Source organism: Mandrillus leucophaeus, unplaced genomic scaffold (assembly GCF_000951045.1).
Source record: "Mandrillus leucophaeus isolate KB7577 unplaced genomic scaffold, Mleu.le_1.0 Scaffold1247, whole genome shotgun sequence".
Lineage (NCBI taxonomy): Eukaryota > Metazoa > Chordata > Mammalia > Primates > Cercopithecidae > Mandrillus > Mandrillus leucophaeus.
Window position 1 is genome coordinate 419,788 of NW_012100843.1, and position 11,888 is coordinate 431,675.

An 11,888-nucleotide genomic window follows, 5' to 3' on the forward strand; every position below is an offset into this window, starting at 1 on the left:
CGTACTTCTGGTCAGACTGGGGCATGCCCAGTGCCCAAGGGTCAGGCCTCCTGGTCAGTTGTTTCCACCCTGATGACCCAGGCAGCCTGGCATCCCATGACCTCCTCAGAAGAGGCCGCTTGTGCGCCCTGAGTCCTCCCCAACGCGCCAGACTCCCAGGTTCACAAGTGGGGATCAGAGATGCAGAATTTACTTTCTTTTCACAAGTTAAGGTCATTTTTGGGAGACTCGAATGTCAATTACGTCACCCTAGGAAGTGAGTAGCACGAACTGAGTGCTCTGCTGTGTTCTGGTGCCACTGGCCATGATGAGAAAGTGAGGAGGCCGTGCAGTACGGATGCTGCTCGGAGGCCACAGCGAGGACCACTGCAGCCTACGGCATGAGTTCCAGATTGCCAGTTGGTTCCAGATGCCTGCGGAGAGGGCAGCCAAGTCATTCTCCGGGTTTCTCCAGCAGGGCTGTTTCACGTTTGACCCAGAAATGGCGCCTGCATGTAGAAAAACGCCAGGCCGTGTGGGGACCCAGGTTTAATTATTCAGACCGCTTGGATCCTGGAGAGCTATGCTGAAAGGCTGTTGCTCATAACTCCAGCAGCTGTGAACAAGGACAGCTTTTGCCATAGATTCTTGCTGCTTTCTCATGTTGTGCTTGGAATACAAGATTTCATTTCTGATATGCAATTTCATGATGTTTTTCTTCTGTGTCTGTGTTTTAAGATATTTGAACAGTTTGTCAAGACAAGAATAAAAGAAGAATACAAGGAAAAGAAAAGTAAATTGCTGCTAGCCAAAGAAGAATTCAAGAAACTTCTAGAGGAATCTAAAGTGTCTCCCAGGTATGGAGAGATAAATATACCAGATGATTTCTGGGGCTGGGAACTTGCCAATTACAAGCGGACTCCTCAGGTTTGTTTTTGTTAAATTGTGTAACCCAGCCTTCCACAGACACAAAAGTGTGAGCTTTGAAGACCTGCCAGTGAGACCAGGCTGACTCCCCTCTACCATGCTGCCTGTCATGAGCCTCCAAATGTCCCTCTCATCAGTCCTGGGAAAGTGGGCTATTTGCTATCCAAATGCATCACAACCATTTTATTCTTACCCTGCATGCCTTTCAAACGTCAGGGGCCCTGACTGACCCAGATAACCAATCAATACATCAGCAGCCATGAGATGAGGTCGAGTTTCTGAGCTAATGATCAAGAAGCAAAAATGCAAAGCTAACCACAAACAACAGCACCGTAACCCCTACCACACCCCTTGGTTCCAGATGTCTTAACAGTTGGTCCCAGAATAAGATGAAGATTTGATATACTGGAGAAGTGAACTGAGTTAACTGGGTTGCCAAGACTTACTAAAATAATAAGTGAGGCATTATTTCCATGAAATAAGACACACTTATAAGAAAATAGATGTTAGAAATCGGAAGAACACGTAAGCTTAACTCTTAAAAATTAGCTCTAATTGACTAATCTTTATAAATTAATGAACATGTACTACTCTTAGAACTATAAAACTGTAAGTTTTGTAAGCATAAAAATGGTTGACAATGTATTTTTATTTTAGACCGGAAGATCCAGCATCAGGTTTTTTGTTTGTTTGTTTTTGTTTTTTGTTTATTTTTGAGACAGTCTCACTTTTCACCCAGGCTGTAGTACGGTGGCACGATCTTGGTTTACTGTAACCTTCGCCTCCGAGGTTCAAGCAATTCTCCCTGCTTCAGCCTCCCAAGTAGCTGGGATAACAGGCACCCACTACCATGCCCAGCTAATTTTTGTATTTTTTAGTAGAGACGGGGTTTCACCATGTTGACCAGGCTGGTCTTGAACTCCTGACCTCAGGTGATCCACCTGCCTCAGCCTCCCAAAGTGCTGGGGTTACAGGCATGAGCCACCACGCCCGGCCAGCATCAGTTTTTAAGCAGACATTAATTGATGCTTTCTATGAAGGCATAGGCCTCCTTTGTTTGACCTGTGGTTTGGTTGATCAAGAATTGGGTGGCCTAAGTTAGTGCTAGTTACACAATCCTCATAAAACTTCTCTAACTATTCTAGAGAACAGGTACTTTCTGAATGGGGAAAAATAGCATGAGTTATCTTCATCACAAGTGCTAACGTGGGCAAGTAAATGTGTGTCCCGTTGCTTGCAACGTGTGATTTTCTGTGGTTAAAGTAGACATGAGAATGCTGGGTTCTAGCCATGGCTCAGCTGTGTCCACCCACCAGGTGGCCATGGGACAGAGGCCACGGAGGCAAGGGCTTGGGAAAGGTACAGGAGCCCCTTCTCTGCCTTAGTTCACAGCCTGGCCCCGGCCCTGGCCCATCTTATCCTGGCCATGGGGTAAGTATTGGACCTTCAGAGCCTTCCTCCAAATGGGAGGATGACCACACACACCTCAGCAAGTGACTAGGAGGATGGAGTGAGGGGCTACAGGGAGGGACCCCAGTGGCGCCTGGCAGGCAGGAGGAGCTCCAAAAGTTATAGCGGTCATTACTGTTGAGACCGTCATTACTATTAAGGACATTTGGCCAGCATTCTCTGTCTCTCTATTGATAAAATGGTAGCAATAAGCCACATACTCCCCTTCCCATGAATACATCATGAAGACAACGGAAAAAGATATTCAGAATGCAATGAGTCATTTAAAAAAGATGACATACACACACGGAAAATGAGTGGTAGAAATTAGAAGGGAGTTATACTGACTATTTTTAAAATTAGATTTAATTGCCTGCTATTTTTTAAAAGAAATTTTATTACATATATTTAAACTATACAACATAATGGTATAGGGTGCATGGCGATCATAAAATGCTTACTATAATGCAGCAAATTTTAGCATTTACACTTGAGATGTATTGCTTTTATAATCATAAAGCTTTTTTTTTATTTTTAAAGTAGCTAAGTTTACAACATTTCAAAAACTTTTTCCAGATCTCCTGTCTACCGTTCTGTAGGCCTCCTATTGAAACATGTGCAATTCAAATGACCACATGCTGGACAGCTAGGCTCATCCCCATGCAGGCCATGTGGGCCTCTTCGAAGCAGCCTCCTGGGGCTGTGTGGCCTCCTACAGCCATACAGTCCCTTCCTGGTCGCCCGTCTCAGCCTCAGTCTTGAGCAGCCTGTGGGCATGGTGGTGATGGGATAGCCCAGAATTCCCGGACAGCCCCTAGCCCCAGCCCTGCCCGCCTCTCGGGAGAGCAGCCACTAGGGACTGGGTCCTAGCCAGGTGGGGTTGGCTACCTGGTGGGGTTGACACCTGGTGCTCCTTCTTGGAAGCTGCAGCAGCTGCCTCCTTCATGGCAGGCTGTCCTGAGTCCCGCTTAGTGGAGGGAGAACAGAGATGCAGGGCCCGTGACTCACCTTCCTGAGCTCACACCACAGCTCGTCAGCATCAGCAGAAAGCCAATGCTGCCCCTCGGCATGGCTCAGGGGCCACAGAGGTATGAAGCTCCCTTTCTTTTCAGGGACACTTTTTCAGAGAGACCCAGAATAGGACCTGTCTAGCAGCGGCACCTGTCCAGCCCCTAACTGAGAATGTGTAGATGCCTGTCTAGCCAGGGGAGCGTGGAACAAGCCCAGGCGAGTCTGACCATTTGACTCACTCCGCGCAGGTCAGGGGTGGAGTGTGGCGTAGCCACGGCACAGCAAGGTTGTTACATCAGTAAAGGAAGGAAGGGGGAAGGAGGGAGAGAAGGAAGAAAGGAATGGGGAGAAAAGGAGGGAGGGAGAGAAGGAAGGAGGAAAGGAAAGCAAGGGAGAGGGCAAGAAGGAGGGAGGGAGGAAGAGGGAAGCCAGAGAGAAGTGCTTTTCTTGCAAGAGATGTGTAAACAAGCCCCCCACAGATGGAGAGCAGGAAAACGGCAGCGCCTTGGGGAAGGAATGAGACGAGTTGTTCAGTGACAGAAATGAGCATGAGTCTGATAATTATTTGTCTTGTCTTCTAACAGCCATGTCGGCATAATCTTGTTGTTTGTATATTTCAGAAGCTATTAAGTTATAATAATTTAACACAATAATTCAGTGTCTGCAAGGAAGTGTAAAATTCTCTGTGAAGAGAAATGGGAGGGAATAAGAAGAATCCCCCGGACAAAAATGACCACATTTTTCCAGGCACCCCGGAGCACATTGCCCAGGCCAGGCCCTGCCGTTGCTGGACAAGCGAGTGCATTTGCATGGACCAGTGGCTCCAGGCCTCGGCCCCTCTATCCCTGTGACTGTTCCTGGCTTCAAGTTCAAGGCTAAGAGAACAGGAAGTTGCGGGGCCCGGTGCCTGTGAAGGTCAGGTTGGTCACCGCAGAGGCGCGTCCTGTTTTGCCCTCTGAGCTGCCCTAGCCTTGAGAACAGCCTTGCTGGTCTAGACTGGGTCACTCGTGTTTTCCTGTGGGGCACCACCTGACCTGGCAGCTCTGATTCACTCCATCAGTGTTTGGGGCTCACTACTTGCCAGACACTGGGCTGGACATTCAGGGCGTTTATCGGAGAATGAAGCAGATAATGCCTCCCCCATTCGAACGTGGGAGTCCGGTTCCACACGTGAGGTTTGACAAGATCACCACTGTGAAGAGGGCTATGATGGAGTCACAGTTCTCTGACCTTCTAGGTAGGGCGAGTTTCCCAAAGAAGATGCCTTGGTCTGGTTTCTCATGACCAGCAGCTCTAACTGGGGGAAGAAACAAGGGAAGGGTGTGCCAGGCGGAGGGAACAGTGTAAGAAAGACCGTGGCAGGCAGAGCATGGTGGCAGCAAGGAAGGGGCGGAGGAGACCTGGCAGGCACAGTTGTGACGGGGACGGCTGGGAGAGTGACAGCTGCACGAGCCGGCTGAGGAGGCTGAGGAGACGGCTGAGGAGGCTAGTGGGGGCTGCTCATTTCTGGAGACCACTCAGAGGAGAGACCAGGGGGTCCTGCAAGTGAGGGCAGGTCAGGGCTCTGCAGGACCCCGGTGAGAAGCAGGCACGGCCGGCCAGAGCCGCTCACCCACCGGGTGCCCTGCCGCCCACGGCCAGGCCTGGTGGAAGGGCTGGCTGCTTGCTCAGGCAGTACCGCAGCAGGATCTCTGGGGAGGCCAGAGTTGCTCTCTGGAAGGTGTCTCAGGAAACTCTTTCTTTTTCAGGACCACATTTAAGGAGTTTGCGGAGAAATACGGCCGGGATCAGAGGTTCCGACTTGTTCAAAAAAGAAAGGACCAGGAGCATTTTTTCAACCAATTCATACTTATTCTTAAGAAACGGGACAAGGAAAACAGACTAAGGCTGCGGAAAATGAGATGAGTTTGTGAAAAATGCAATAAGCCCGGGGGTTGGCCCTGGGTGTGCCGGGGGCAAGGAGGTCACGGTGGAGACAGACAGGGGCGTGGGGCGGCCGGCACCTGCACGACCCAGCGGGCACCGGCGCTGCGGGGTCTTCGTTCTCAGAGGATTACTGTTTCATATTGAAGCTCTCTCTTTTGTACGTTCAGAGTTTGATGCATTTCTAATCGTCATGATACGTCGATCTCTTAATTGTTTTAATTATGCAAATTACTTGTAATATACACAAATTATCAATACACTGCAGGACTGTGGGGAAGCGGGAACAGGAGCCTCCGTAACCATCTCAAGGCATTTGTGTCATCACCTGAGACGATTAGCGAAGACTTTTCTAAAAAACCTTTGTGAATTACTTCGCTCCTCCAGGATTCCCGCGGCGTTGAGGAATTCCTTACTCTGTCCCTAGGTCTCAGTCTCGTTTCTGAGTAGCAGCAATAGGGTTTTCATTGTTCATCATAGTGACGACTGTGAGCATCCCACACCTGGACTGTGGATCACTTACAGGTTTCCAAGGGTGGCCGCGCGTTCCTCCCAGTGGGGCGTCCCGGTCTGGAGCAGGGAGCCGTGCTGGTTGCCACAGGTCCTACTTCAAAAGAATTATTTTGTACAAAACCATCATATTAATATTTGAGTTATTTTTATTGTATGCCCAGAGTTTGCATGAGATTTTTTCTCATCACCTTTGTATAAAAAATTTTTAATTTTTTTTAATCAATAAATATTTTAAACCAGCGTGTGTGTGTGTGTGTGTGACTAAGGCATTCCTTATGATCTTAAGCAGCAAAATTGTGTTTCAACTAAAGATACCCAGTTTTGAAAGATTCAGGGGGAAAAAAATCCTGATGATTGCAATAAGGACCATGAAAATGCCACTCACACCAAATCTTACTTTTTAACATACTTAGAAGTCCTGGCTGGAACCATGTTGGGCAAAACCTTCGCTAATTAATTGCGTTCCTTGAACTATTGAACATCCATTTATTTATTTCAAGATTTGTGGAGTTATCTGTTCAGATACAATGTCTTTGTCCCCTAGTAAAGAGTGACACAGCCTCCTCACCTACCTTCTTCTTAATTAGCTCCCATGGGAACACTTTTTCCCACACTTATTAGGATGTACTTGGGCAAGGTGGGATCCACTCTTCACTGAGATCAGCCCTGGTCCTGACACTGTCACTGTTAACACCTCACCTCTGTGTCAGGTGGCCCCTGGGGGTTCCGGGGCCGTTGATCAGGCTCAGGCCTACTGTCCAGTCCACCCAACACAAAACTGCAGGTGCACAACCATGTTTCACTTAGAGTGGACACAGCATGGGCAAAGCAGCCCTGACCAGGGGAACTCGACTCATGGCCCCAGTCCCGCCCCTGCCCACAGTGCTGCCTCCTGCTGAACTCCTGGTCCCCCGCCGACAGAGGAGGGAAGGTGCTTGCCAGGACTCACGGGGGAGTCCCCAGCTCTGCTGGCTCCAGACACCAGTAATGGCCTGGTCCGGAGTGGTGCCGATGGCCGTTGTGAAGGAGAAGCCTCAGTGAGTGGCCTCAGGCTGTGGAAGCCACCACTTTGTAAACCTTTCCTTCCTCTCGGTGAAAGGGGAGCACTGGCTTATGGGCTGGGGTTACTGAGTGTCCACAAGCAAGAGATGAAGAAGTCTGGGAATTGTTGGGATGGACACAGAATGTGGAGATATTCGGGTCCCATGTGCTTGGGAAATCCCCTTCACAAGGCACACTCGGGGAGAAGACAATGGTCCTGCGGCCATCAGCCTGTGTCTTTCCCTCACTACCCTGATTCTTACGCTTTGGGCCAACTTCAAAGTGACCTCGAGGGCGGGGTGCGGGGTCTGCATAGGCTTTAGTAGAATTGCTCAGGGAGGGGGTGGAGCTACTGCCACAAAAGGCCAATGTTCAGTCTCATCGATGGCCCCTTTGTTGGGCTGATCATGTGAAATTGTCTCATTAATGAGGAAGCAATTTCTTCTCATTTGATTACCTCCCCAGAGGCAGATGTTCTTTCCCTGCCTGAAGCACTTCTACAGTGATCATGACCTGATTCCTCCAGGATGGCCTCCATCTCCAGGGCTGCCCGCAAGATGTCTTGTTGACCAAGGGATTCAATCCAAGTGAAAGTTATTGCAACAATGAGCTCAGAGCCACCCGACTCAGTGGTGTTCCCATGTGCCCACCCCCACAGCAGCTGCCTTGATAAGTCTGGAATAACCTACGAGGGCCTGGATGCGGTGCCACCTGGGAGACAAAACCCTGAGGGTCTGGTGCCTGTGGGTTATGGTGCCCACCAGAGCCCAGCAGCCTGCAAGAGGCGGCGTTTCCCCTGGAACCAGGTGCAACAAGGGGAGGTGGGAGTGGCCCCTTGGGTCATTCGACTCATTAACCTACTTAGGGAATCTTTATGTCCATCCCCACAGCCCTGGGCTGGTGCGTGTGAAGAGCCTGTTGCCCAAGGGCAGAGTTTGCTCACCATCTTGGTTCTGTTCAACTGGAGGCCGTGGCAGCTTCTTGCTATTTGGACCCCTCCTGGCTCTGAAGCAGGAGGTGGAGAAGGTGGCCGCTCTGCTGGCTGGGGCGAATTCTCCCAATTCCACATAATGAGGACTCGGAGAACCATGACTGGACCCTGCGGAATTTGCTGGGCATCTTTAGTACCACTCAGTGCTTGGCACTGGTTGGCAGGAAACTATCAACTCAGAAAGTCAGCAGTGGTAAAGACTTGGACCCCACAGAAAAGCAAGCTTGGCTCACCCATCACATGGTTTTGGGTAAAAGGAGCCTGAGATGGAGCTGGAAGTGGTGATTCTCATCCAAGGGCTCATGGCTGTCTCTGGAAATAGGACCTGAGCAGCTGAATTCTTCCGTGGATCACGTCTTCCCCTTTCTCTCCCCTGTTATCTCACTCGGCCCACTGCCCCGGGTTTCTGCTGGGGACTTTGTGGTGTTACCTCAGTGGATTCTCCCATGCTGGGGAAGGGGCCCCGTCCTCACCAATGCCTGTGAGTGTGCTGTGGGGTGAGGGGCCAGAGCTCCATAGTTTCTATTCGTTCCCAAAACTCCTCTCCCAGGGGTTCTGCCCCGCCCTGTGGCCCCCGAGTCTCCCACACCACGGCTCTGGGCCCTCTTCCTTCCTGCTCTTGGCTGCTTCTGTCAATGGGAGGCAGCAGCAGGAAACAGTGATGGTGGGCGGGGGAGTTTGGGGTGTCTGTTCCCCCTCTTCCCTGCTGCCTGGCCACATTATTTCCTTTGCCCAGGGCCACAGCTCTGGTCAGGGAGCTGTTCCTACAGCCACGGCTCACGTGGACTTTGGCAACAGTGGCCTTTCCCGCCCTTTCAGGCTCGGGCTAGAAGCAGCATCTGTGGTGGCTTTTCCCAGGCACTCTGCCCTCCCTGACTTCCCTCAGCTCGGCTCCAGTGTTCAGGGTCACACTCTGGTAAGCCCTCCTCCGTCACCCCTAGCCAGTGGCCATCTGTGGGCCGTCAGCACCATGACTCTCTAATCCCCGCCATCATTTCCATCGTCGCCCAGATAGTAATTATCGAATGCTCACGACAAGGCACAGTTACACCAGAAATGAGATCAGCATGAGTGCATGGGGAGGGCACCGTGTTAGCTGTTTCCGCAAACATGAAAGAATCCATACTCTCTCGGTGCTTAGGAACACACGGGTGCCGCCGGCCTGGAGGAAAACTCCTGGGTATTTTTGCTTTTCATCCAAATATGCGGGGGTCTTGTATGTTAGTTCATACAGCCATGATTATGATTCGAAGAGAATTAAATGATTTAAAGTCATGGTTAGCTGAGTGATGGAGCCATCTCCATGCTGATGGTTGTATCTACCTGCACGCCCATCTGTGGGCCCATCAGCAATGCCGTGGAGATGAAGGGGGAACGCAGGTGTAATTAGGGACGTGTTCAGGGAGCAAAACGAGCTCTGAAACCCCTCGTGATGTCTGTCTATAGGGAGTGCATTTCCAATGTTCTCCTACTTTGGGGGCTGTAGATATAAATAACCTTTCTAGTTTCAGTATGTATTTAAGATATTATAGAAAAACAGCATTAGGTTATAATTTCATTTTTCCGTGTTTCACTTACATTTTAAATGCCACTAACATAACTTGGATGAACTTGATAATAGCCTCTTAGAATTTAGCAGGAAACTAAAATATTCTATTAGAGTGTCCATCAGAGATCACTGAATCTCACCCAGGACCAGCAGGAGAGCGGAAGGAGAGGCAGTCGCTGGCCTTGGTCATGGGACAGAAGCTTCCCTCCAAGCTCCAGAGCCCAAGAGCTTCCTGCGGCTGTCGGCTGGCTGGGCCCACCCACCTCTCACCTTCCTGGGACCTTTGCCTTTCACTAACCCCTCCCACCCTCCCCTGGCTCCTCGCTCATCCTCCTCTCTTTCTCTGTTCTTCTCTCAGACTTGCCCCTGGGGTCTCAGCTCAGGGGTTCCCTGCCCACCCCGGCCCCACCCGGGCCTTCTCTCTCTGCCTGGGAGTTCTCAGCTCCTCCTTGCTGCTGCCAGATCTGCCAGCCTCTCCACACATCAGAGCATGCCCCTTGCCTGTCTGCCGCTCCCCAGCACCCCCTGCTCTGTGGGGAGGCCCCCGCAGGGAGGATGAGGGGGCCCCGGGCCTTCCTGGCCGTGAGCAGTCGAGACCAGAGAAGGAGCGTGGCGTGACGGAGATGGATGAGCCTGCGTGGACTCACGGCCCTGCTGTTTCTTCACAGATGGTCAGGACACTTTTTTTTTTTTTTTTTTTACCAAGGTTCACTCAGTATTCCATTCATTTCTTTACTAAACGTTTATTGTCGCTACTGTTTATTTTCTTGTTGCTGCTTCTTTCGAATGATCTGCTTCAAACAATAATAAGAGGAAGTTGTATTGCCCCCAAAATACTTCCCTTGTTTTTTTTTTTTTTTTGCTTGTCTTTTCTCCATTAAGAATGTGAAGTGTGATGCAGGTGAAAAACTCCTGCTTGTTTGTCAAACGCTGTCAGCATAATGTAGTCACGCCCTTGCCGGGCCTGCCGACGTGAAGAGACCCATGAAGACTGGCATTGTGAAGTCACTGTGCCCTCGGGCACTGGCAATGAGGAGGGAGGGCCATCCCCATGAGAACAGGGACAGTAGAGGACAGAGGATAGCAGTGGGGTGAGGGGGCACAGAAAACAGGGATTCGGACAGCTGCTCAGGAGAGCAGAATTCAGAGCAAACAGAACTGTTTCCGTACAGTTTTAGGGATTTTGTCTTGCGATTGAGTCCCTTCCTGCCTCCAAACTCTGTTTTCCAAGACTCGATCTTTAAAAATTGCATTACACTTGGAAATCATTTGGAGATCTTAAAATAATGCGTATTTACTGTATTGGAGGTGAGGGAGTGGAAGCCATGTGGAAATAGCCTCTCCTGGGGCTCTGATGGCTTCTCCAGGCGTAGGGCCAGCCGTGTCTATCCACACAGTGCAGGCTGTGCTCCCCCACTCACCACCGCGTGCTTTACAGAGACACACAGACATACCCACAGCCCACGTGCTCCCCTTGCCATGGCCATGACAACGAGTGGGGTCTGGGTTCCTGCCCTGTGAATCCAGCAGGGACCAGTGACTGCTTTCAACCAGAGAGCACAAGGAGGACGCATGTGACTTGCCAGGCCAGGCTCTGAAAGGAGGCAGCCTCTGCCTGGCTCCTCCTTGCCCAGGACATTCTCCTGTGGGAGCCACCATATTGTGAGGAAGCCCTGCCTGCCTAGAGAGGCCCCAGCTGTGGCCTCAGGCGACAGGAGCTAGTGTGGGAGCCTCCTAGGAGCCCAGCTCCCAGCGCTTGAAGGCACCTTCTGACACTGAGCCGGGCGGACACCAACTCTCCCCACTGAGCCCTGCCCAAAGCACACGCCCAGGAGCAAAATCAAAGGGGTCATTACTTTAAGCCACTGTTTGCAGGTGATTGGTGCGCACTCATTGTAAGTGGAACATGCTCCTATTTCCAAATGACCATGACCCTTGATCTGTGAACAATCTGAACACTAATCATAGTGAGTAACTGAGCAAATGCTCATTCTAGTCCAGGCGTGCAGCTCAGTCCTTTCTTCCTTGACTCATTTTGTCCTCTCAACAATCCTTTGGGGTAAATCCTATTGCCACTCTCACTTCGCAGAAGACTCTGAAGTTTAGAAAGAGTGAGCAATTTGTCCAAAGTCTGGGTAATAGGGACACAGCTAGAACTTGCACAGAAGTCTGTTTGACTCCAGATCCGCAAACCACACCCTGCCCTGGACCCTGGGCTTCTCCCAGGGCACTGGGGGCTGTGGCTTTGTCGGAATTAACGTCTCTTCCTGCAGGTGCTCATTTCTTTATTCCTTTGACGTGTGCTCTGCGTCTCCTGGGCCGGGCACTGCTGGAAGGGAGCCTCGGAAGCCTGGTCTTCAAGTGACTCATAGATCATCAGGCCACTGACACACAGGGTGGCACATGCTGCCTGGGAGTGTGCAGGGGACTGTGGGAGGGGAGCAAGTGGGGAGAGTGAGGGGGACAGACAAGTCCTGAAGCTGAGCTGGGGGGACTCAGGAGCAG

The 11,888-nt window shown here is 50.8% G+C and overlaps 1 protein-coding gene and 1 long non-coding RNA gene across 2 annotated transcripts in view; one reads left to right on the plus strand and one right to left on the minus strand.

Annotated features, from left to right (window-relative positions):
* The window catches only part of TCERG1L (transcription elongation regulator 1-like), a 289,722-nt gene extending 283,680 nt beyond the window's left edge, over positions 1 to 6,042 (plus strand). The window contains exons 15-16 of the mRNA XM_011971789.1: positions 718 to 836; positions 5,115 to 6,042. Of these exons, the coding sequence (XP_011827179.1) occupies positions 718 to 836; positions 5,115 to 5,271 (276 nt within the window). The 3' untranslated portion in view covers positions 5,272 to 6,042. The remainder of the gene's footprint in view (positions 1 to 717; positions 837 to 5,114) is intronic.
* On the minus strand, positions 2,733 to 3,265 carry LOC105533365. Its single transcript, XR_001005109.1, has 2 exons — positions 3,209 to 3,265; positions 2,733 to 3,122 (listed from the first exon to the last, which is right to left on the minus strand). It is a non-coding gene; the product is annotated as an uncharacterized LOC105533365 (long non-coding RNA).
* Positions 6,043 to 11,888: the final 5,846 nt, after the last annotated feature.